The 23,808-nt window shown below is 40.7% G+C and overlaps 1 protein-coding gene across 2 annotated transcripts; it reads left to right on the top strand.

Annotated features, from left to right (window-relative positions):
- Positions 1-1,912: 1,912 nt before the first annotated feature.
- LOC119353479 (ferredoxin-dependent glutamate synthase, chloroplastic) lies at positions 1,913-19,369 on the top strand. Of its 2 annotated transcripts, XM_037620099.1 has the most exons (33): positions 1,913-2,134; positions 2,849-3,161; positions 3,551-3,993; positions 4,143-4,274; positions 4,849-4,947; positions 5,058-5,128; positions 5,906-6,002; positions 7,180-7,272; positions 7,366-7,511; positions 8,268-8,427; positions 9,603-9,713; positions 9,791-10,006; positions 11,070-11,227; positions 12,100-12,229; positions 12,501-12,559; positions 12,657-12,762; positions 12,962-13,058; positions 13,659-13,774; positions 13,864-14,061; positions 14,170-14,280; positions 15,196-15,435; positions 15,717-15,815; positions 16,516-16,611; positions 16,699-16,896; positions 16,966-17,040; positions 17,170-17,298; positions 17,381-17,479; positions 17,690-17,832; positions 17,923-18,016; positions 18,092-18,330; positions 18,406-18,484; positions 18,596-18,679; positions 18,763-18,930. In XM_037620099.1, the coding sequence occupies exons 1-33, from the start codon at positions 1,913-1,915 to the stop codon at positions 18,928-18,930; spliced, it is 4,821 nt and encodes a 1,606-aa protein (XP_037475996.1). The 2 variants fall into 2 exon arrangements, with proteins under 2 accessions (XP_037475996.1, XP_037475995.1); XM_037620098.1 differs by having other exon boundaries at positions 16,699-17,040; positions 18,763-19,369.
- The last annotated feature ends 4,439 nt before the right edge of the window (positions 19,370-23,808 follow it).

Raw genomic sequence — 23,808 nt, 5'->3', positions numbered from 1 at the left:
GCGACTTGGGGGAGGGGTCTGCCTCGGGAGGCGGGTCCTCCCCGGACTCGGGCGACGGCGGTGGTCGGGACTCCTGTCCCGACCCGGCGGGAGCCGGCGGCGGCTAGCTGGGCCGGCCTGCTCGGCTGGGCCCTTGGCCCAGTCGGGCGCGGGGTCTCTTTTTTTAAACAATTTCGCTGCGACTAAAAAGATCTAGATAAATAAATAAAATTCTAGAAATGGCAAAACAAATTTTCACCGTCTAAATAAAATATTTAGAACATGATGAACATTTCCTTTGACCTAGATGCAATTTTTGAAAACGTGCAATTTTTCCTAAATTCAAATAAAATAGTAAATAAAACCAAAATAAAATCTTATTTGATTTTTTATTAAATCCCAATATTTCTATATTTTGGGAAAGTCATTTTATTCCCACTCTCATAATTTTTATAGTAGAAATAATTGAAGATAAAATAAATAAAATCAAATGATCCTATTTTCAAAATTTGAGAAAACTCAAATATGAAAATAACGAAATCCCCAACTTTCTCCGAGGGTCCTTGAGTTGCGTGTAATTTCTAGGATCAATCAAATGCAATAAAATATGATATGCAATGATGGTCTTTTGTATAACATTTCAAATTGAAATTTTGGGATGTTACACGGTCGCTGCCCTTTCAATTCTACGCATGACCGGCTGAATTCTACCATTGTGCAGGTATCATGTCGCATGTCGTTCGCATAGCACTACTCTAGGTCCAATGCTTAGCGAAGGTTCCATTTTGCCAACAACATTTTAAATATACAAAGAGCGCATCAAGCGAGGCAACACACGCTCCATGTTAATGTGTGCGCATGGAATGGTTGGTGCGGGTTACATTTGACCGTGGCAAAAAAACCTGTACAATGCGTCGATCACACATGTACAATGTTCATTTGATTCCTAAAAGCAAGCCATAACGTATTTACATATGCATTCGTTAAAAACAGAATAAAGACAAACAAGACATAACATATTTACACACAATAATAAACACATAAACAAACCATAGCATGTTTACATGTGCATCAGCTAAAAACACGACAAACGCACTCCTCATTCAACTGCCCCAAAATGACCAAACAAAGTGAGCAAACACAAAACATGCCATGCCCCACCCCCAGTACTTTGTGCCATGTTTGGATCTCTCCTATGACCAGCACACATGAATCACGCTGCGGTCCACTGCTGACTGCCCCCTCCAATAATCCTTTTCTTGAGGAGAGAGAAGAGAAGAGAAGATGCCCACGCTCCAATAATCGCCCCGACGCAAAACGTCAAAACCCCTAAACACCAGTCCAAAATCGCAGCCAGCCACCTGCGCACCCTCCCCAATCCTGCAGAGCCCCACCAAAAGCCGCCGCAAGCCCCACCCCTGTTTTAAAAACCACACAAACCCAACCGCGGCCACCCTCCTCGCCCTCCCGTTCACTCGGCGGCCCCTTTCCTGATCCATCCGCCCCCGCTCGCCCGCTCGGTCGCGGTTCCCTGCCTCTGCCTGTCGCTCGCCTCTCCGTGCGCCCGAGAGGCGCAGCTGCAGCAGCAAGCAAGCCGGGCCGCGCTCGTTCGTCGCCGTCTATAAACTACTACTCCTCTCCTCTCCTCCCCACCGCAGCACCCCCATCAGCCACCCACCCCTCTCCCCCTCGCCTCCCCGCCCCCCCGCGCCCTATCCTCTCCTCTTCCACACGATCCCGGCCTTGTCCGCTTCCGCATTTCCTCCCCACCACGCGAGCGCCGGCCCCTCCTATATCTATCGCGCTGCCGCGCGCCCCCGCAGCCGCGTGTGGTGGTGGTGGTGGTGGTGGTGGACTGGTGGTGGCGGTGCTGTTTAGCTAGACTTCCGGTAGGTGGGGAGGAGGGACGATTCGCGCGCGACCTGACCGGATCATGGCCGCCACGCTCCCGCGCGCGGTGGCGCCGCCGCCGCCGCTGCTCCCGCTCCCGCGCGCCGCGCCGCTGCTCCTCGCGGGCCGCGCCGCCGCCCGCAGGCTCCGCGCCAGGGGGGCCCGCACGCCCGCGCTCGCGGCCACGCGCCGGAGCTGGGCCGTCTCCGCCCGCGCCGTGCTCGACCTGCCGCGCCGCCGGGCGCCTCAGAAGCCCGCGCAGGAGGTATGGCTCGCTCTGCTCCCCCACCTGCCGACCAAGTGCTCGTCTCGCGATTGGGTTTGGTTTCGGGGGTTGGGGTTTCTGTAGGTTCGGATTGTTTGGTGCGATTGTTAGATTGGTTTATTTACGAAGTCACGGGCCATGGCTTGTTTTGACGGATCATGGTTCTTTTATTTATTTGCGCTGTAATATGCTTCTGATAGCTATACGGTTGCCAAATTTTCGCGTTGGGAGATATGGGGGAGATCAGGATTCAGGAGACCCAGGTATCTCCTGATTTCTGTATCGGACGATAAGGTTCTATGTGTTGACTCCAAAGTTCACTGCATGTGCTTGTTTTATTAGGTCTCTAGCTCATGATGATGCACTTGCATACTATCGCTTTTGTTATGTGGCGTTCCTTTCATGGGATTTTTATAGTACAAAGCGCAGCAAGTGCACAAAACACAGCAAATGCAGGTGCAATAAACAAGTGTGTGGTTATGAAAGGTTAGGTGACAGCTGTGGTGGTAGGTACTAATCACGACCAAGTTCCAGGAGTACGACATTGTGTGATGCATAGGTGGAGAATTTGCAACGTACTAGTACTAGTTTTCCATTTCCGTTCTGGAATGCGTTTGAATGGGCTGTGACCTGTGAGCTGTGACAGTTATGAGTAATAACAAACCATATGTGCTGTGCTTTATATCTGACATTAGGAATTCCTTTTTTTGCCAGGCTGCGGATTTAAACGACATCTTAGCAGAACGTGGAGCTTGTGGTGTTGGGTTTGTCGCAAACTTGAGTAATGAGCCTTCGTTCAACGTTGTCCGTGATGCTCTTACAGCTCTTGGGTGTATGGAGCACCGTGGTGGCTGTGGATCCGACAACGACTCTGGTGATGGGGCAGGATTGATGAGCGGTATACCATGGGACTTGTTTGATGACTGGGCCAGCAAGGAAGGGCTTGCTCCTTTTGAAAGAACACATACAGGTGTAGGCATGGTCTTCCTTCCACAAAACGAGAATTCCATGGCAGAAGCAAAAGCTGGTAATGATTTTGATGCTTTAGCACCATGCTTCGTTCCCATTGTGGATCATTTCTTGTCTTTCTCTTTTGCTGGGATCTTGTCTTTAAAGTACGACACTTCCTAATTTTATATGGTCAGCGATTTCTGCTTGGCGATGCATGTCCTAGTAAATCTGACTCCGATCTCTTCGGACTCGTAATGCTGCCATACTTTGGTTGCCATGCCATTGTGGTGCTTGAAACTTTACGCTTGGAAAGTTCTTTTGCAGGAAAAGTTTATGCCCTTGGTATAAGAACTTTCCAAAAGGAAATTTATTATTTTGTATTGACAGTCAGATTACACATGTGTTTTTTCAGCTCTACTTGTACCACAACACACATAGCTTCCTAAGAGTCTATTCATTTTGCAGCTGTTGAGAAGGTTTTTACAGATGAAGGCCTTGAGGTTCTTGGCTGGAGACCGGTTCCTTTCAATCTATCAGTGGTAGGCCCCAATGCAAAAGAAACAATGCCTAATATACTCCAGATATTTGTGAGAATTGCGAAAGAAGATGACGCTGATGACATAGAGAGAGAATTATACATCTGCCGAAAGCTGATAGAGAGGGCTACAAAATCTGCTAGTTGGGCAGACGAACTATATTTCTGCTCTTTGTCAAGTAGAACTATCATTTACAAGGGAATGCTTCGATCTGAGGTTCTTGGGCAGTTCTATTTGGACCTTAAGAATGAACTGTACAAATCTCCTTTTGCCATATATCATCGAAGATTCAGTACCAATACAAGCCCTAGATGGCCTCTTGCACAACCAATGAGGTTGCTTGGACACAATGGAGAGATTAACACGATACAGGTTTACATTAACTTCTTCAACTTACTGTTAATTTTTACTCCCTGTATCTTACATTATTGTTTAGTGTCTTCCTTGATGCTCGCCATTTGTTTGATACTGAAAACTAGACATCCTTTGGGCATTACTCATAGCGTTCCTTTTCTTTGCAGGGAAACTTGAACTGGATGCGATCAAGGGAAGCCACAATACAATCTCCTGTATGGCGAGGCCGTGAGAATGAACTACGCCCATTTGGTGACCCTAAAGCATCCGATTCAGCAAACCTTGACAGTGCTGCTGAAGTACGAGACTGCACACCGTTCATTAATATCGTAACATAAAGCATGCGTTTCTTTTGCTTCTTGTCTGTACAACCGCGCCATTCACACGATTTTGCATACTTGTCACTACTAGAATATTCCAAGGCCTTCTGGGCTCTGTTGAACATGCTTAACGATACATAACTCAGACATCTGTCAAGCTGTTACAAGAGATTAACAATTTGGCTTTAATGGGTACTGAATAAGCTGTTACTTTAACTTGACTACCTTTTGCACCTTGATTTAAAGAGATGAAATGAACTAAAAGATAAGTAGTTTCATAAATTTCAAACATACATGCAACATTTATGTTATTTTGAAGCAAAACTTTTGAAATTTTGGATAGCGAAGTGGTACTTTGACTACTCGTATTAATGCTAGAAACATGCAGTTGTTGCTAAGTGGCAATGTGACATATCTGTTTTCACTGTGTATAACAAATCATATATGCTATTCTCAATGTGCATTAAGCACCCCTGCCTTTATTTCGAATATGTATTTCAACCTTAATTACTGGTGTGTAATTGTTGAGTCATCACATCCTTTCTTGCACCAGTTACTGTTAAGAAGTGGTAGAAGTCCTGCTGAAGCTATGATGATGCTCGTCCCCGAGGCATACAAGAACCATCCGACATTATCAGTAAAATACCCGGAGGTATGGGATGCATTAGTGAACATATATTGTGGGCATGCATGAATTCCCTTCCATATTAACTTATGCAAACAATTGTGTCCAATTGAAGCTTCTCTTGGTTTGTGTATTAGGTAATTGACTTCTATGAATACTACAAAGGTCAAATGGAGGCTTGGGATGGGCCTGCTTTACTTTTGTTTAGGTAATATCTCGTCGATCTGTGATTTGCCGTATTATATTTTTTACTATCTTTATTTTCTGATGCAAAGACAGTTTCTTTACTAGTTTGGTTAAAGTCATTTCATGCATTAGCAGGTTTTGCTTCCTTCTCACTTTGTCCCTCTGTTTCTGAATAGCCGTCATTTAGAAGTTTTGCAAAACAACCAGGGCACATATAGGAAAGACCACATTACTCCCTTTCATGGGGTTACTTGTTATTCTTGGGATGGTATGTTAGTCTACTCCATTGTAATAAGTGACATCAGAAATGGGCTAATGTTAGGGGAATACAAGGAAACAATGGCCCAAACTTATCTTGGAGTCATAGCTAGTTTTTTAGGCTTAAGTACGTGTAGCCTTTATTTAACACATTCACAGTTTGACCTGCAATTAGGAGCCAAATTTGTGTGCTTATGGCATGTATTGGGGAAGGGAGCTAGTATATACCTAACTGCAGGAACTAAAAGATATGGCAAATAGGTGTTTAATTGCAAAGAGAGAGAATCTGAACACAGAGATGGGTATGTGCTAGCATCAGAAGTTGTGGACAATATTAGTTGTAGAAGTTGAAACCTCTGACAGAGAAGTTTCCAAACATGTATTTGTCGTCAAACTGAGTAGGGAAAATAGCTGTAATTTTTCCTCCGTGCCGTGTTATTCAAAGCATAAGATATCCAAATGCTGCTTTTTCCCAACTGAGTAATTTCTTGCAACAGAGTGGGCTAGATTAATATATTCTCTTTTGTATACCTCTATGTAGTGACGGAAGGACGGTAGGGGCATGCCTTGATCGAAATGGGCTGCGTCCAGCACGCTATTGGAAAACATCAGATGGTTTTGTTTATGTTGCATCTGAGGTAGGTTCAAGTTACTTCTTCTACTGTCTGAAATTTCTGTTTGGTTACAATGTTATGGTAGAGCGATTTTATATCACACATTAGTGAAGTGTCCATTTTGAAATTCTGAAATTGGAGCATTTGGTTTATCTGCCAATAACTTATTGCAGATATACTGACATCCTTCTATACCAAATCGCAGAGTTCAGATGTCACAAGCTAAACTTAATGTAATATTCAGTAAGTATTGTGCCTATTTGTTGAAGTGTCAGGTCTCACAGCTACACTAGGTGATTAGGACAAATTATGAAGTTACTTGTTAGTGTTTGGTTGCTATTTGAATGCTATGTCGCTCATGCATTTGTGCCAGCAAGCTTCAATGATCTTATATGGGTTTCTGTTCTTGCCTTTGTGGCTACAAATTCATTCTACGGTGACAGATCATGTAAACCTTTGTTTGAGTAGAGTTAGATATTCAATCTGTTTTTTGCGTTCCAAGACTTGACTTGGATGTAGGCATGTAGTAATAACTTGACATTTTAGCATATTTTTGGGCTACACTTCTCAGCTTGCTCTCTCATATTGTGTAGTACTTTCATCCTACTAGAGAGTATACGCAGTACCAAGATTAGAATTACTTTTTTATCAGTCTGTTTTTTGCGTTGCAAGACTTGACTTGGATGTAGGCATGTAGCAATAACTTGGCATTTTAACGTATTCTTGGGTTACACTTCTCAGCTTGTTCTCTCATATTGTGCAGTACTTTCATCCTACTAGAGAGTACACAGTACCAAGATTGGAAGTTATTTTTTTATGCTCGCTTTGTCTTGAATAAACTCCCCTCACATGAGATCCTTTGTTCTGCTGATGCGTATACTCAGAGAGTAAAAGATAAAACTGTTAGTTGTCATACATGATGCTTCTTATGGTTGTAATTTGACTAGTCTAGCTTATTAGATGTGAATTTATACTCTAGTAATGCCTTTACCATCTCTTGGGTAGTTGAATCTGATCTGGTTATTTTAAAAGCATGTCATTTAACTACATGCTAATAATTGACGAAGTAACCTTGGATCACATTCTCAAATGTTTTTCTGTTGTTGTGTGGAAACATTCTCAAATGTTCTACAAGAGTTTGGCAAGTATTACTTTGTAGGATTCTCACCAACTGACTAGCTGTATTAATGAAAATCTACAGGTTGGTGTTATACCGATGGATGAGTCGAAGGTAGTAATGAAAGGAAGATTGGGTCCTGGAATGATGATAACAGTTGACCTAGAGACTGGTCAGGTTAGAATAGAATAAAACAATCTTTTCCTTGTCTCGCCTTTGATCATCAGAGTCTTATAAAATGTAGATTCTAAACCTCACGAGTCATCCCAGGTCCTTGAAAATACAGAAGTGAAGAAGAATGTGGCTTCAGCAAAACCCTATGGAACTTGGCTGCAAGAAAGTACACGTTCAATAAAGCCTGTCAACTTCCAATCCTCTCCTGTCATGGACAATGAAACAATTCTGAGACATCAGCAGTAAGAACCATGAAATATTGCTCTATTGAACTCCTCTTTACTTTTCCCCTTGTACTTATTTGCTTATGTTTGTTCCAAGAGTTAGCATGTACTCCCTCCGTTCCGAATTACTTGTCTTAGATTTGTCTAGATATGGAGGTATCTAGCACTAAAATAAGTCTAGATACATCCGTATCTAGACAAATCCAAGACAAGTAATTCAGAATGGAGGGAGTACTTCCTCCGTTCCAAAATAGATGACTCAACTTTGTGTACTAAAGTTAGTACAAAGTTGAGTCATCTATTTTGGAACGGAGGGAGTATGTATGTATGTCTGGCAATATGCCTGATGCTTATGTTGAGAAGGTTGTGGACTTGTGGCTGACTATTTCAGTGATGGTATATTGCAATGCCTTTTGCTCTTTCTGTGTTATGTAAACCTTTTTAAACTATATACATAAAATCATTTGGGTCAACATATTGTATCCATCAAAAAGATTTCCACAGATTACATTATGGAATGTCTGAAGTAAACCTAGCTTGATACAGAAGTATAGGGCATTACTTCTTTTTTTCAGATTTCAGAAGATAAACCCCAAAAATGTTACTTTTGATCATGTCATGCCCAGAAATATACTGCCAAAGAATGTGGCTGATTTTAACGTGTGCTCCATGTCTACAACTTACCTATGTCGTTGTTTCAGACATTGTAAGAATTAGAGATATTAGATGGTCAGTCAGATCTGATGTTTAATTTAATGTTATTATATTTTTTAGGGCATTTGGTTATTCCAGTGAAGATGTGCAAATGGTAATTGAAACAATGGCTTCACAAGGGAAGGAGCCAACATTTTGCATGGGCGATGACATTCCATTAGCCGTGTTGTCACAAAAGCCACACATGCTCTTTGATTATTTCAAGCAGCGATTTGCACAGGTCAGTAAATCCTCAACATTTCAGTAATAGTGTTAAAAAATCTAGGTTATGAAACTTCCTCTATTACCCTTAAATACTTACACGGTATTGACAGTCCTTGCCAAAAAATTCTTATCCACAGTACAGTTAGTTGGGAAAATCACATCTCCGTAGTCACATTTCAAGGTTATTTTGAAGTAATAATTAATTCCATCCAATCTTCAATCCATTCAATTATAGGGATGGCTTGATTTTAACCCTAAGAATTAATCTCCATCTTCATAGAAACATACCTTAGACGGTTTATATCTATATGGAGGTGTAAATCTTACTCCTATAAAAAGCTGAGTCGGTGATGATGGTGTGCCTGCCATCCTTCATTTACAACCGTTCGATTTACATCCAACGCATCTGAGACAAACTATGTCAGTTTTACAAAAAGACCTCCGCACTCCGCTACTCGTTTGTAGATAACCCCCTGCCTCTCACCTCATCTAGCCATCTCATGACAAAATAAGAAGAATCTGGAGAGGTCGCTGCTCTTGGTGTCGTCTGCCCCCAACGCCTCTCATGCCTTCGCTTGGGCCGCATTGCCGACCACCACCACGACCCCCTCCTCCTCGCCATCTCCTCTGCCCCCTTCCAAGTCATCCCGAGTTACATTCATAGCTGTCTAGAAAAAATAAACAAGATCAATACTCAAAAAATATTTTTTGAAGATCATTTTTTGCAAAGCACAATAAGTGTTATTTCTTCATGAAGTTTTGGGTGCAGGTTGAACACTTGAATGCTTTTGTTTGCAAAAGATATTTTTTTTATCTATTTTCGTACATTTACTATTCACCCGTATGCTTGTGAGCTCTAGAGAAGAATGAATATCTGAAGAAACCTATCGATATTTGTTAAACATGAGATGACCCGGATCAATGCATTTCGGTGTTGCGTGCAACGCACGGGCATCTTACTAGTCTGAGTACAATATATGATACTATCAATAAGGAAGTAAACTGAACAAACAAGGGAACTAATTAGTGTGATCTCTACTTGCCAATTAATACTGCACCAGCTGGGCCTGCATGAACAGTGTGCAGGTGCACCGTGGCTTCACATCAGTAATGGGTCCTCATTTACAAATTATCTTATTAATCAAAGTCATGTCAGCTTTGTCTTATGAATGTATCTCATTCAATTTCTAGGTCACAAATCCTGCAATTGATCCACTCAGAGAAGGTTTAGTCATGTCTCTTGAAGTTAACATTGGTAAACGAGGCAACATCTTGGAGGTTGGCCCTGAAAATGCTGACCAGGTTAGTTAGTTTTGAAGGTAATGATTTGACCTGTATTCTTGGGGCAATATTTTGATATCATCTTATTGACTTCTCAGGTTACCCTATCAAGTCCTGTCCTGAATGAAGGTGAACTAGAATCACTATTGAAGGACCCAAAATTAAAGCCCAAAGTACTCTCAACATACTTCAATATCCGTAAAGGTCTAGATGGTTCCCTTGAGAATGCAATTAAGGCTCTTTGTGAAGAAGCTGATGCTGCTGTGCGGAGTGGATCTCAACTTCTTGTGCTTTCCGATCGTTCTGAAGCACTTGTGAGTAGCTTCCGACTTCTTAATGTGTTCACACAGATATTTACAGCAATCTTTATGCTTCTTGTTTATAGACTCGAACTATAATTGAAGTAGCTTTCATATTCTTGTTCACTTTTCTTTTTCAATGGGTAAGAAGCAGTGAATGTGCTTGGTTTGAACTTAAATTATTTTTTTACTTCGCTCCATAATGGGCAATACTGATTTGTCGAAGTGTACCAGATCCAAATACATGTATACTTACTATCTACATCTATGGTGCACCATACAAAATGATCTACTGGTACCTCGATTAGTGTCAGTTAGTTACTAGTCATGGGCTACCTTTGTCTAATTATGCATCCACCAGGAGCACTATTCACAATATATGATAGTACCAATCTATATAATTTGAAGGGCTGGACTACAGCGGCGCTTAACGCGCGACCTGTCCTAGTTTGGTTGTGTTGGCTAGTGCATGAATCTTAACATGGTATCGGAACCTAAGGTCTCGAGTTCAAGTCCTGTCTTTTGCAGTTTATCCAAAAATTAACCTAAGAAACTTAATTTATACCAAACTGGACACTTGGATATCAGAATGTCTTTATTGTCACAATTTATGTACACATAATTGTGCAAAATAATATAAGACACCCGCGCATCAATATGATATGCCTATAATGATTGATGCATGTGGATGTACATGGTAGCTTCTTGTTGGTGACACCATTATCCGTGTCCTCTTCACCTCATATTGGCTTTCTCTATCTTTGAAGTTTCATTGAAATATCCAGCTTGCTTCATGAATAGCCCTTCGCTTCTTGTCAAATGTCTGACCGGCTGTCTAACATTGCCTGCCATATCTAGTAATATGATTTCCACCTTTAAACTATTTGGTCTTGTGACCAGAAAATACAGACATTACTTTTCCTGACATACAGTTACTTGAAAACATCACGATCTAGTGCTAGGTTATGAAGCCATTATTTTTTTTGTCAACTTCAGAATCTCTCTTGTGCGATGCAATACACTATGGAGATAGAATTACACACTTCCTGTATTGCAATTAAATGAATGTATAATGCAGGAACCAACACGGCCTGCTGTCCCAATACTTTTAGCTGTTGGTGCCATCCACCAGCATTTGATTCAGAATGGCCTCCGCATGTCAGCTTCAATTGTTGCTGACACTGCTCAGTGTTTCAGCACCCATCAGTTTGCCTGTTTGATAGGATATGGAGCCAGGTATGACTTATATTTTAAAGAAGATTTGTTTAGTAACAGCTAGATCATTACTTATGTTCGCTTCACTTGACATTCTGATCCAGCATAGATGAATATATAAACTCCCACTCTGTGTTAGTTTATGAACATGATTATTAAACTAGCATGACTGTTGAATACATACAATGCAATCAAGGTGGACTAATGTCATTCATCACTTTTGGCTGCTTATGTCTTTGCATGTCAACTTTTTGCAATATATATTTATGATTTCTGTCTTCAGATATCCAATACTATCCTATTCCAGGATCACATAGCAAATCTTCTGGGAGTAGCATCGAAATAAATTATCAACTGAAGTATTTGATAAAACATCAAACTGATTCAGGTTTTTTCCAGAAGAAACAAATTCCCTTTTCAAGCCAGTGCCCCATAGCCACTTGGCTAATATTTCCTTCGACAATTGGCGTATAAACGATAATTGTGAATCAGCAGTCGATGTCCTCTGGAAACTGGGCATGCAGTTTGGACTTGCAGAATGAATTAGAACATAAGACAACTTGAGTCCTCGTACTAAGCCTTACTGAAATATCTGAATCATCATCCAAAAGAAGTACCGAGTTAGAGGAAGAAAGGATAAAAATAATTCAGTTAGATGAAGCAGCCACAATAGGTAGAGGAATTGGACTTCGTTCCAGTTTAAATTAGCAAATTAGAACCTATTTGTTGGGAGGGTTTTCTTGAAGATCCAATCATTCCTTTGGTTCTTCAGCAACTTGTAGTTAGAACTTATATTCAGCTGTGCACATTCTCCAGGAACTATTTACTTCTCAAGTTACAATGTTGTGTCAGTCGCTAGATTTACTAATATTCATTCTTATGTTGCACATTAGTGCTATATGCCCATATCTGGCATTGGAAACATGCCGGCAATGGAGGCTGAGCAACAAAACTGTCAATTTGATGCGAAATGGCAAGATGCCCACAGTGACCATCGAGCAGGCTCAAAGAAACTTTATCAAGGTATGATTTCTATGGCTTGTAAGTTGTGAGTTTTGACTAGTTTGTTGCATGTAGTTGTGCTGCTGCCCCTACCTGTGTGAACATAGTTGGACTCAGTACTACTCCCTCCGTCCCAAAATAAGTGACTCAACTTTGCACTAACTTTACAAAGTTGAGTCACTTATTTTGGGACGGAGGGAGTACATTTGTGCATTAATGCTGTAGTTGATCGTTCAAGTGTGATCTTTGTGTTCCGTTTTACATCTGTTATTAATTGGTTTATGTTTTGCAGGCAGTAAAATCTGGCCTGCTCAAGATACTCTCAAAAATGGGCATATCCTTGCTCTCAAGGTTTGTCTTATCTTTGCCATCCAGTGTAATTTAATAATGGTGCCAGTATGTTGAAGTACTTCTGCAATTGTTTAATGGGTCCACATCTTTTGGATAGTTACTGTGGAGCTCAGATCTTTGAAATATATGGTCTTGGCCAAGAAGTTGTCGACCTTGCGTTCTGTGGGAGTGTATCAAAAATTGGAGGACTCACCCTTAATGAGGTAATTCACAATTATGCATATAGTCATGCAACACCTTTCTTTTTGGTGTTGATATTCTTGTTGACCTGGTACATCGTCTGTCTAGAAGAGTGTTTAAATAGATTAACACCTGAGTTGGTTCATGTACCTTGTTATTTCTTTTGAGACTGTTACCTACTGATAATTCTCCATTTCTTTATTCTATCCTTTTCTTGTAAAGCTGGGTCGAGAAACACTATCATTCTGGGTGAGGGCTTTCTCAGAAGATACCGCAAAGAGGCTGGAAAACTTCGGATTCATCCAATCCAGACCTGGAGGTAGTATCTCTTTCATCAGCTGTAACAAAAAGTTAGGTTTTGTGAGTTGGGTGCCTGTGTTCTGCCAATTTTAATCCAATATGAGTTTTTAATTAAAATGACACCAATTAACGACCTGAGATCTGGTTGCGGCAAATTGTACGTGCAATCAACACATACAAAGGTCACAACTAATTGAGAAATCTATGTTCCTCTTGAGTTCTACTTTCGATTCACCAATAGCAAAGTGTCTTCATGGATCCTCTCGTCTCTAGTTAATTTGTTTTGTTGAAAAGGAGGTGTACTGGAGAGGCCCTTGGTGTTCTGGGTCTTGTTTTTCACGGGTGTACTATTGCAATGTTTGGACTTGTCCTAGCCAACCAGGGATACAAAAATGCTTATATCTTAACGTGATAGCTAAATCCATTTACCTTTTTTAGCGTGATAGGTACTAAGATATGTCCATATAATGAATACTGACAATACCTCCTGACTCCTCCCTAAAGTTACACTTGTTGCTGAAGGAGTTGCATTTTAATAAATTTGTCAGATCATATGCAGTGCAATGTTATCTTACTGTTTATTGCTGAAATAACATGGTGCCTTTTGCTCCCTGAATAGGTGAATTTCATGCAAATAATCCTGAGATGTCAAAGCTGCTGCACAAAGCGATTCGTGAAAAAAGTGATAATGCATACACCATCTACCAACAACATCTTGCAAGCCGTCCTGTCAATGTTAGTGGTGCTTATCGTCACTTAGCAGGTGGGCAACCTGTAGAATTTTTCGTTATCACCTTTGGTTTACCATATCTTCTACGCTGCAGGTTCTTCGAGATCTTGTAGAACTAAAGAGTGAACGGACGCCTATTCCTATTGGCAAAGTTGAGCCTGCAACCTCTATCGTTGAGCGTTTTTGCACAGGTGGAATGTCCTTGGGTGCTATTTCTAGAGAAACACACGAAGCTATTGCCATTGCAATGAATAGGATAGGTGGGAAATCTAATTCAGGAGAAGGTGGTGAGGTGGGTCCTATAACTATCCATTAGAAGAATAAAGCTATTTAGTTATGTGAAGCAGCTCCAGTGGAAACTGCAACATAGAGCTGCTTATGGACTTGCTTACTTTTGCAGGACCCAATCCGCTGGAGTCCCCTTACAGATGTTGTTGATGGGTATTCTGCGACACTCCCTCATCTAAAAGGTCTTCAGAACGGGGACACCGCCACAAGTGCCATTAAGCAGGTGCAGCATCAACTGCTTTATTTTTGCACTTTACCTTGGCTATTATATACTCCCTCCGTTCCGAATTACTTGTCGCAAGTATGGATGTATCTAGATGTATTTTAGTTCTAGATACATCCATTTCTGCGACGAGTAATTTGGAACGGAGGGAGTATAATTTTGATGCAGATTACGCTTCTATTCTCAAAACCATGATTATGGGTTCCTCTAATTATCACTGGGAGACACCACACTCTCGTAATGGCTACATTATCAATTCTTCAGTAAATACTGAGTAGGATTCCACTCAATTTTGTTATGATAGCATGGTTAAAAAGAGCACTTTGAAAACCAATGCTGTGAACAAGCCCAACCTTATTCAAGATTAAGTTATGTATCTAGCCAATTCTCCTTTAGAATACGGGGAAATTCACACTGTTGAATATGCTTGTTTTCCTGTAAAATGGGGCCAGTACGAGTCTTTTCAGGCCAAGATTACCTTGGGGGTTGAACATCAAAAATCTTCTATCACTACATCACTAGAAGGTGTTTACTGGTTTGCTACTGTAACTGAATGGAATTCGGCACCTGCACTTCTGCCCTGGAGGTATCTGTTTCCAGAAGGAATTGGAGGTCTATCAGTGCTAGTTATGTGCGGGTGCTAGTGTCATATGGTAGTCAGCATTCTCAAACGTGAAACTCTGCAGTGGCAGCATATCCAAATTTTCTTTATTATCATGTTTCCTGCTTTTCTGAAAAAGGAAAGAAGTAGAAGCATGTTTTGGTACTTTCATCTGCACTGTAGTATCAAATACGTAGGACGCATATTGTCCACCTCTTTATTTATGTGTCCTGATGAATCAAAGGTACACTATATCCACTATCCAGTGGGTTCATATATTTGAGTTGGTTCTCATATGTACTATCCTTTCACAGGTTGCATCTGGACGTTTTGGTGTTACACCAACATTTTTAGTTAATGCTGAACAAATTGAGATAAAGATTGCACAAGGGGCTAAGCCTGGTGAAGGGGGTCAACTTCCTGGGAAAAAAGTCAGTGCATACATAGCTCGGTTGAGAAACTCCAAACCTGGTGTTCCTCTCATATCCCCACCACCACACCATGACATCTATTCTATTGAGGATCTGGCGCAGCTAATTTTTGATCTACATCAGGTTTGTTTTGCACAACTACTTCTACAATATCAACTAGTAATGTTGGTGCTAAGGGAAAACTGCTAGTTTTAAATTAAGTTTTATGTGTGTCACATAAGAATTAGAGTCCTTAAGCTGCCTTATATGTTAGCTTCAAAATAAATTATGTGTGTCACATGAGAATTAGAGTCCTTAAGCTGCCTATATATCAACTAGCAGTGCTGTTTAATTATTGATTTCTTTGAGAAGGAAATCCATTTATTGGTACTAATCAAATATTTAATTCATATTTGACTGGGCAGATCAATCCTAAAGCGAAGGTGTCGGTAAAGCTTGTAGCTGAAGCAGGAATTGGAACTGTAGCCTCTGGAGTATCTAAGGCAAATGCAGACGTAATTCAGGTAGATTAAACATCAAAATTTTAATAACTCGTTGATTTAGCTCATACCATTATTGTACGTGGATCTGTATCCCATAAGTGGCTATGCTTCTGTGGTTTAGTGTTATTTTACATTTTTTTGTACCCTTAACCTTTTGCTGTATGGTGTTATCTGCTAAGTTGGCCCTCATGAGGCTGCTTAAACCGCCTTTTGCTATTTCATGCTGCAGATAGTGACATTTGCTGTCTGATGTTCACGATGATAGACCTTCCTATTGTAGTTCATTTTTTTATGAAATATGAATTTCTCGCTCCCTGTGGATAGCCAGTTGTTAGACATTGCTATAGTGGCACTTGTCCTGTAACAGACAGACATCACTTTTTAGTGAATTATATGCAATAATCTGTAGTTTTTTTGGGGGGAAAAATCCCAGAAATCTAGTAAAATTTCCCAGAACACAAAAATTCCAGAAATATAGAAATGTTTGTTGCACACACAGACACCATAAGGTAAGCAATGACTTATGAAGAGGCCGATTTAGTTTAATGAATTGGATGAGCACACTAAACCTGTTGGTTGTTACATCATTGAGAGAAACCATGCTATGAAATCTTATTTAATTTGTTGTGAGTGGTTTCATCCAAAGTCTACTGTACTCATGGGTGAACTAGAGGTTCAGTATACATATTTTGGTGATCTAATATGCCATTTTATTATACAGATATCAGGGCATGATGGTGGAACTGGAGCTAGCCCAATTAGCTCAATCAAGCATGCTGGGGGTCCTTGGGAACTTGGTCTTACGGAAACACACCAGGTTTTCTACATTTAATTGCTTGATATAATCAGTTTCTTTTAATACCAAATCACTTTCTTTGTTCTAAGCCTAGTTAGCTTCCTTCAGACACTCATACAAAATGGATTGAGAGAGAGGGTGGTACTTAGGGTGGATGGCGGATTCAGGAGTGGCCTAGATGTCCTTTTGGCTGCTGCCATGGGTGCTGATGAATATGGCTTTGGTTCTGTAGCTATGATAGCTACCGGATGTGTCATGGCACGCATTTGCCACACAAACAATTGCCCAGTTGGAGTTGCTAGTCAGGTAGTAGCAGCAGAATTGATATTTTTATTTGTCCTGCTTGGCTATACCTTACATTCTATGCTCCTGCAGAGAGAAGAGCTACGCGCTAGGTTCCCTGGTGTTCCTGGTGATCTTGTGAATTACTTCCTCTTTGTTGCAGAGGAGGTATGGCATCACTCACATTACTAGTGCCTTTTCTGTTAACCTCTTTCTGTGCTTGATTTGCAAATTTGGTCATGCATATTTTTGGAGTAACCATGACTCATATTTCAAGTACTCATGCTTCTGTTCCAGGTACGGGCCACATTAGCCCAGTTGGGTTATGAGAAGCTGGATGATATAATTGGGCGGACAGATTTACTTAAGCCAAAGCATATCTCTTTGGTGAAAACGCAGCACATTGATCTTGCATACCTATTAATGGTATGGCGTTGATAGCTATTCTCATTTGAGTTATTGGCATTTCATGCCTATCTTGTTATATTTATCGGTGTTCTCGTTTCAGAATGCTGGATTACCCAAATGGAGCAGCTCTCAGATAAGGAGCCAGGACGTCCACTCTAATGGCCCTGTTCTTGATGAGACAATCCTTGCAGATCCCGAGGTAATGTTTTTGATAGCTTTTCTTAGTTACGTCGATTAACAACTGTCCTCCTGAGCAGATTTGTGTACACCCAATATTTTTTTTGCTCAGGAACAAAGAACTGTGACGTTGATCAATAGATATTGTGGCCTTAAAGTGAAATGCATAGTTGCTAGGAACCAAGCTCTGCTGTATGCAGCATTACTTAAATTATATAATGGCATTTTGCAGGTATCCGACGCAATTGAGAATGAGAAAGAGGTTTCAAAGACATATCCAATTTATAATGTTGATAGGGCTGTTTGCGGCCGTGTAGCGGGTGCCATTGCTAAGAAGTACGGAGATACAGGCTTTGCAGGCCAGCTGAACATTACGTATGTCAACTACTTTCTTGTCTGCATAATTCTGTGCCCTTTAACTTTTATTATGAGAAGATAGGAAATAAACAATTTCAAACATTTCAGGTTCACCGGAAGTGCAGGACAGTCCTTTGGTTGTTTTCTGACACCTGGCATGAATGTTCGCCTAGTAGGAGAGGCCAACGATTATGTGGGAAAGGTACTAAATGCTCAACTGGACTGAAAATACTGTCTGACAAGCAGCTTTATAATGCCTTCTATTTCGTTTTCACAGGGTATGGCTGGTGGAGAGCTGGTTGTAGTTCCTGTAGATGATACAGGATTTGTTCCTGAGGATGCTGCTATAGTTGGGAACACTTGTCTGTATGGAGCTACGGGTGGTCAAGTATTTGTGAGAGGCAAGACAGGAGAAAGATTTGCAGTTCGGAATTCTCTTGGGCAAGCAGTGGTTGAGGGCACAGGAGATCATTGCTGCGAGTACATGACCGGTGGATGTGTAGTTGTACTCGGCAAGTAAGTACACAGTCTGCATTTTCCCTACTTCGTGTATTACCCTTCTTGTCCTGATATATATTTCTCAATCCACAGAGTTGGAAGAAACGTTGCAGCCGGAATGACCGGTGGCCTAGCCTACATGTTAGATGAAGATGATACTCTAGTCCCGAAGGTATGCAAATTTGGAATCTGTAGCTATACCTTCAGCTGCCCTGTAGCATGCACATCTAGTGAAAGCCTTGGATTCAAATCTCAAGATCATAACGTGCAAGTGTTTTACTAGGTAAACAAGGAGATTGTCAAGATGCAGAGAGTGAATGCTCCAGCTGGGCAGATGCAGCTCAAGGGCTTGATTGAGGCCTATGTTGTAAGTCTAGTGCACTCTTTGAAAGTTTTGTGCCAAGGTTGGCCATTACCCATGTTCTTATAATTTGGATGTCGCTTTTATAGGAAAAAACGGGCAGCACAAAAGGCGCTAAAATTCTGAGCGAATGGGAGGCATATCTGCCACTCTTCTGGCAGTTGGTGCCACCCAGCGAAGAAGACTCGCCTGAAGCTTGTGCCGAGTTTGAGAGAGTACTTGCCAGGCAAAAAACGGCAGTACAATCTGCTAAGTGATACTAGCCAAAGCCCAATCGCCAAAATGACCAAAGCTAAACGGAGGGAAAGCGTTCTTACTGCGATACTTGAAAGTGATTTTCTCAGACCGCGGTCCTTCTGAAGCACTAACGTCACCAAAGGCTGCAATTTTGTGGAAGCTCTGTCCAAGGCATCTTCTGGAAACGAGCTTGCAGATACCGTCGAGGATTCTTATGCACGCTCTTGCAGCCTAGGTAACCAACCACCCCTGTAAATTGGTTCGCTGACGCTAGGCTGCAAGGCCCGGCCCCTGTTGAACTGCTGCTTTCTTGTACATGATTCCTGGCTTCGCCTGTGTAATTATATTTTTTGTTCTGCACACATTAGTTCTTATATTTATACCCGTCCTGTGTTAGGAATGCGAGTTGCATGTGCTGTAGTTCAGTACAGAATAAGTAAAGTTTATGATGAAGTAGGACTTCTCCGGTGTCGACAATCGGTGGAACTTGTTTTTCTCCTTTTCAAGTTCTACGGGGCGTCAGCGAACTCTTAACGATTTCCATTATTAGCTCGATGGCGCCAGCGTCACCGAGGTTTGAGGTTTGACGGTGTGTGAGAAGAGAGCCGGTAAACTCGTGGCTAGGGTTTCACCCAATAACGCGGAGCCCAGCTTGAGGACTAGCCGTATAACCAGGTGAACCACCGTCACGAGGTGGTTTGTCATCTACAACCGGACAACCTATATCGGTCCCAAACATCTGGTTTGTCATCTACTCCCTTTGTTCTAAATTACTCGTCGCAGAAATGGATGTATCTAGAACTAAAATACATCTAGATACATTCATACTTGCGACAAATAATTCGAAACGGAGGGAGTACAACCGGAAGCCCCAAACAGGCGGCTTGTTCGGTCGTTGCCTAGATAGAAAAACATCATCCAACCAGATCGAGCGAACTCTGCCCAAACGTCTGGGTTTGAAAGAGTGAAAGCATCTTCAACCATCAAACTTGTTAAGCAGGTGTAATATTATGGTTCTCAAAATCAGAAACTGCTTCACTTTTAAGTCCTAATATTTAATAGCGGGACCCTCATATGATCATGTGTATGTTTTCCCCTCGTATATATACTAGCAAAAGGGTTCGTGCGTTGCAATGGGAGAAAAAAAAGTCATAATCTCCAACGGCCATAATCACATTTTGCTGCATCATTGAGATAAAACCACCACTCTCAATTTCGTAAAATCATGAACATTTTTTAAACTCATGCACATTTCAAATCATGAATATTTTCAAATTCATGAACACTTTTACAAATGTTCAAACATTTCCTATATAAAGAACATTTTTGAATTCATGAACATTATATACTATTTGCATTTTTTTAAATTGTGAACTTCTCTAAACATTTTCTTGAAACAGCGAACATTTTTAGGGTCGGTGAACAATTTTTTTGAAAATTGATGGAACAATTTTTAAAACTCATGAACATTTTTTTGATTTAACGAACATTTTTTGAAATGCATGATCATTTTTTGAATCAGCGAACATTTTATGAATGAATAAACTATTTTGTAAGTCACAAAAAGTTTTTTGAATATTTAGGTTATTTTTCCAATCATGAATATTTTTCGAATTGGCGGAATTTTTTTCAATTTCATTAACATTTTTTAATACATGAAATTTTCAAAAAATTATGAATTTTTTTTGATTTCGAAACATTTGTTTTCAAAATTCTGAACATTTTTTGAATAAACAAATATTCTTTTACAAAATCATGAACATTTTTTGAATACATAAATATTTTTTAATTTACTAAACATTTTATTTCAAAATTCTCATTTTTTATTTTCAGAACTTTTTTGAAGATCCAAATTATTTTAAGTAAAAAATGAAAACGGAAAAGAAAAAGAAAAAAACAGGTCGCCTAGACATGGGCCGGCCCAAACGGGCGCGTTGCGTCTTCTCCCAGCACGCAGAGCGTAATATAGGAGGTCCCCACTGCATTGGCCGAACCAGGAAGGGATTCGCATGTGTGAAACGTTTTTATCACTTACATATGGCATTGGTAGGTAATATTTTATAACTTTACAGGCAATTTCCGTGACATACCACAAGACACAATAACCTTTTTTTAAGGGAATAACCCTTTTATTATTAGATATAGATCAAGCTAACACGGGGTATGATTTTGGTCCCGCGGGAGATGTGAAGATGGAAACGTTTCCCCTCCTGTGATATTTTTCATTTTGCTCCTTCATTTTTCTTGTATTTTCCATTCATTCTCAATAATGATGCATTATGTATATCCACACAAAACACAAGATTTTTTTTCTTTTCGAAAAGGGAAAGACCCCCGCCTCTGCATCATCATGATGCACACAACTATTTTTATTAAAAGGAGATAAATAGGTCTGAAACGTACATAGTATTAACTAAAACGACAAAAAAACACCACATAAGGTGGGTACAAACGAAAGATTACATGACTTAACCACATAATCTATTAGTGACATGCCAGCCAAACCGGTTGAATAACGTCTGTGAAACCATCTTCAGATGGTTGCACCCAAAGACTATGAGCTTCCCAGCGTCCCCACGCTGAAGTGATGACCACATACGGATTGATGCAGTGGCTCTGAAGATAACCTGCAAAAAGTTAATAGAGCGAGACCTATTAAAAACACAGTCATTCCGGCAATTCCAAACACAAGATAACTACTCAATTTATCGCCAACCTCAACCCAATATCTCACCACTATAAATATAATCCTACATTTCATATTGCACGTCCTTAGTCGGCTCATGCTCCCCCGCTTTCATCTAGTGCAAATGCGTTGAACTCTAGTCCATATACATCTTGCCGAAGTCGTGCGGGCAGCATACTGGTTGTGACTGTGGCGTTCGTATGTGAGATCACCTTATTTACCTAATGATGAAATGCACAAGAAATATTGTGTTGTACTCCCAAAGCTAAATAAGACAGACATGTACCATTTGATGCATGGGCCAGGGGTAAAAAGTCACGACCAAGCACTCGAGTGTGTATGCGATCAATTTCACAAGTAGGAGAGGCGGGAATACATGCCATCGTCTTACTATGCCCGGTTGGACCAAGCGCCTGCTCTATGTACGCAAAACGTACAATGTAGTGAAGGACCATATAGGGACACTTATCAGGTTATAAGGACCTAAACGGAGCAGTTTCTGAATTCGAGGGCTAGATTGCACGTTTTTCAGAAACTCGATGGCTTTATTCGCATTTCAATCTTCTTGTAATTCTTATACTTCTTCGGCCTGGAACAATGCAAAAGCCAAAAACATCAAACGGCATGGGCTAACACCATTTCTTTTTAGGGATTACTCCCAACCTCATATTGTATGAGCCAATGGTTTTTCTACTATCCCATGGGTTTTATATTAATGGTCTCATGCTCTCATCAATATGAAAGGTAGGAGAACACCCCTAGGACTCCGTCTTGTTTCCTTCCCTAATCCTAGGCGGCTAGGACAAACTTTCCCTCTAGACTTTACCAGCGAGCCTGTGGGTTCGCCTCCCCTCCACCTGCCGCTCCTACGGTCAGTGGGAGGAAGGAGAATCCCGGTGTGTCTACTCGGGTTAGTAGTTTAGGTCAGGGTTTTTTAGTCCCAGTAGATGCAGCGCTCGGGCGGACGCTTCTTCTTCGAGTTTGTCTTTCGGGCTTCGATCCTTCTTGAGGTCGTCCGTTTGGACAGAGTCCACGGAGCTCCAACGTAGATTCCTACTGTCTCCTTGAGGCGAAGAGGTTAGGGTTGCTCGACATGTGCTGAGATTTGATGTCAGGTGCTTCAGATCTATGGAAGGGTTCAACGATGATGACTGTGGCTCCATACTGCAGGTCCATAGGGACACGTGCATGAAGACTTCCCAACTTTTATTATGTTTGAGATATTTTGTATTTTCGATGAACTTTGATACTTCCTCCGTCATAGTTTAGAAGACACAGTTAAATTTGCGTGCGTTTCCACAATAGACAAGTTTTAGGGCGCATTGCATTTATTTTTAGCAGCTAATTAGTACTTCTATATACTATTTCTATATGCATGCGTAGTGTGAATGCTATTTTTTAGCCCATATCACAACCAATAGATAACCACCTAGGTCCTAGAGAATTTCCAAGCGCGCCTTCTAAACCGTGACGGAGGGAGTAATAGATCTGATCCTTTTCTGTGTCTATCATGATAAAATTGAATAAGTTGTGGCATCACCAAGAATAACGAGGATCTTGGACTTTCATCTCACATGGCTCCTAAGTGAAAAGAAAGACCTCGCCTTCTCTCTACTTTGAGTACTCCCTTCATTTTTATTTAGCCTGCATATTAGCTTTGATCAAAGTCAAACTTTGTAAACCTTAACAAAGTTTATAAACAAAAATATTAACCTATACAATAACAAATCAAGACCATTAAATTTATTATTGAATATACTTTCACATCATATACATTTGTTATGGTAAATGTTTATATTATTTTCTACAAACTTGGTCAAACTATACGAAGTTTGACTTCTGTCAACTCTAATATGCAGACTAAATATAAACGGAGGAAGTACCTTCCCGGCGTATGTATTTAGACTAAAATCCATTCTTTTTCAAAATCTTACCACCGTCTTCAATAGTACAAACAAGGAGGAAGAAAGAAGAAAAATAAAGTGCAGTGATGGCTCTAGCAAACCCTCGCAACACCGATTAATCTCTAAGTGATTGAGAAATACTTCCATCCGTCCTAAAATTCTTGTCTTAAATATGTCTAGATACGGATGTATCTAATACTAAAACGTGACTTGATACATCCGTATTTAGCCAAATCTAAGACAAGAATTTTGGGACGGAGGGAGTACAAGTTGATGACCTTGGTTAAGAAAAATTTCTGAAGACGTTG

The sequence above is a fragment of the Triticum dicoccoides genome, chromosome 2A (genome assembly GCF_002162155.2).
Source record: "Triticum dicoccoides isolate Atlit2015 ecotype Zavitan chromosome 2A, WEW_v2.0, whole genome shotgun sequence".
Taxonomy (NCBI): domain Eukaryota; kingdom Viridiplantae; phylum Streptophyta; class Magnoliopsida; order Poales; family Poaceae; genus Triticum; species Triticum dicoccoides.
Note: the sequence above shows the minus strand (reverse complement) of the source record. Positions and strands in the feature narration are given on the sequence as shown.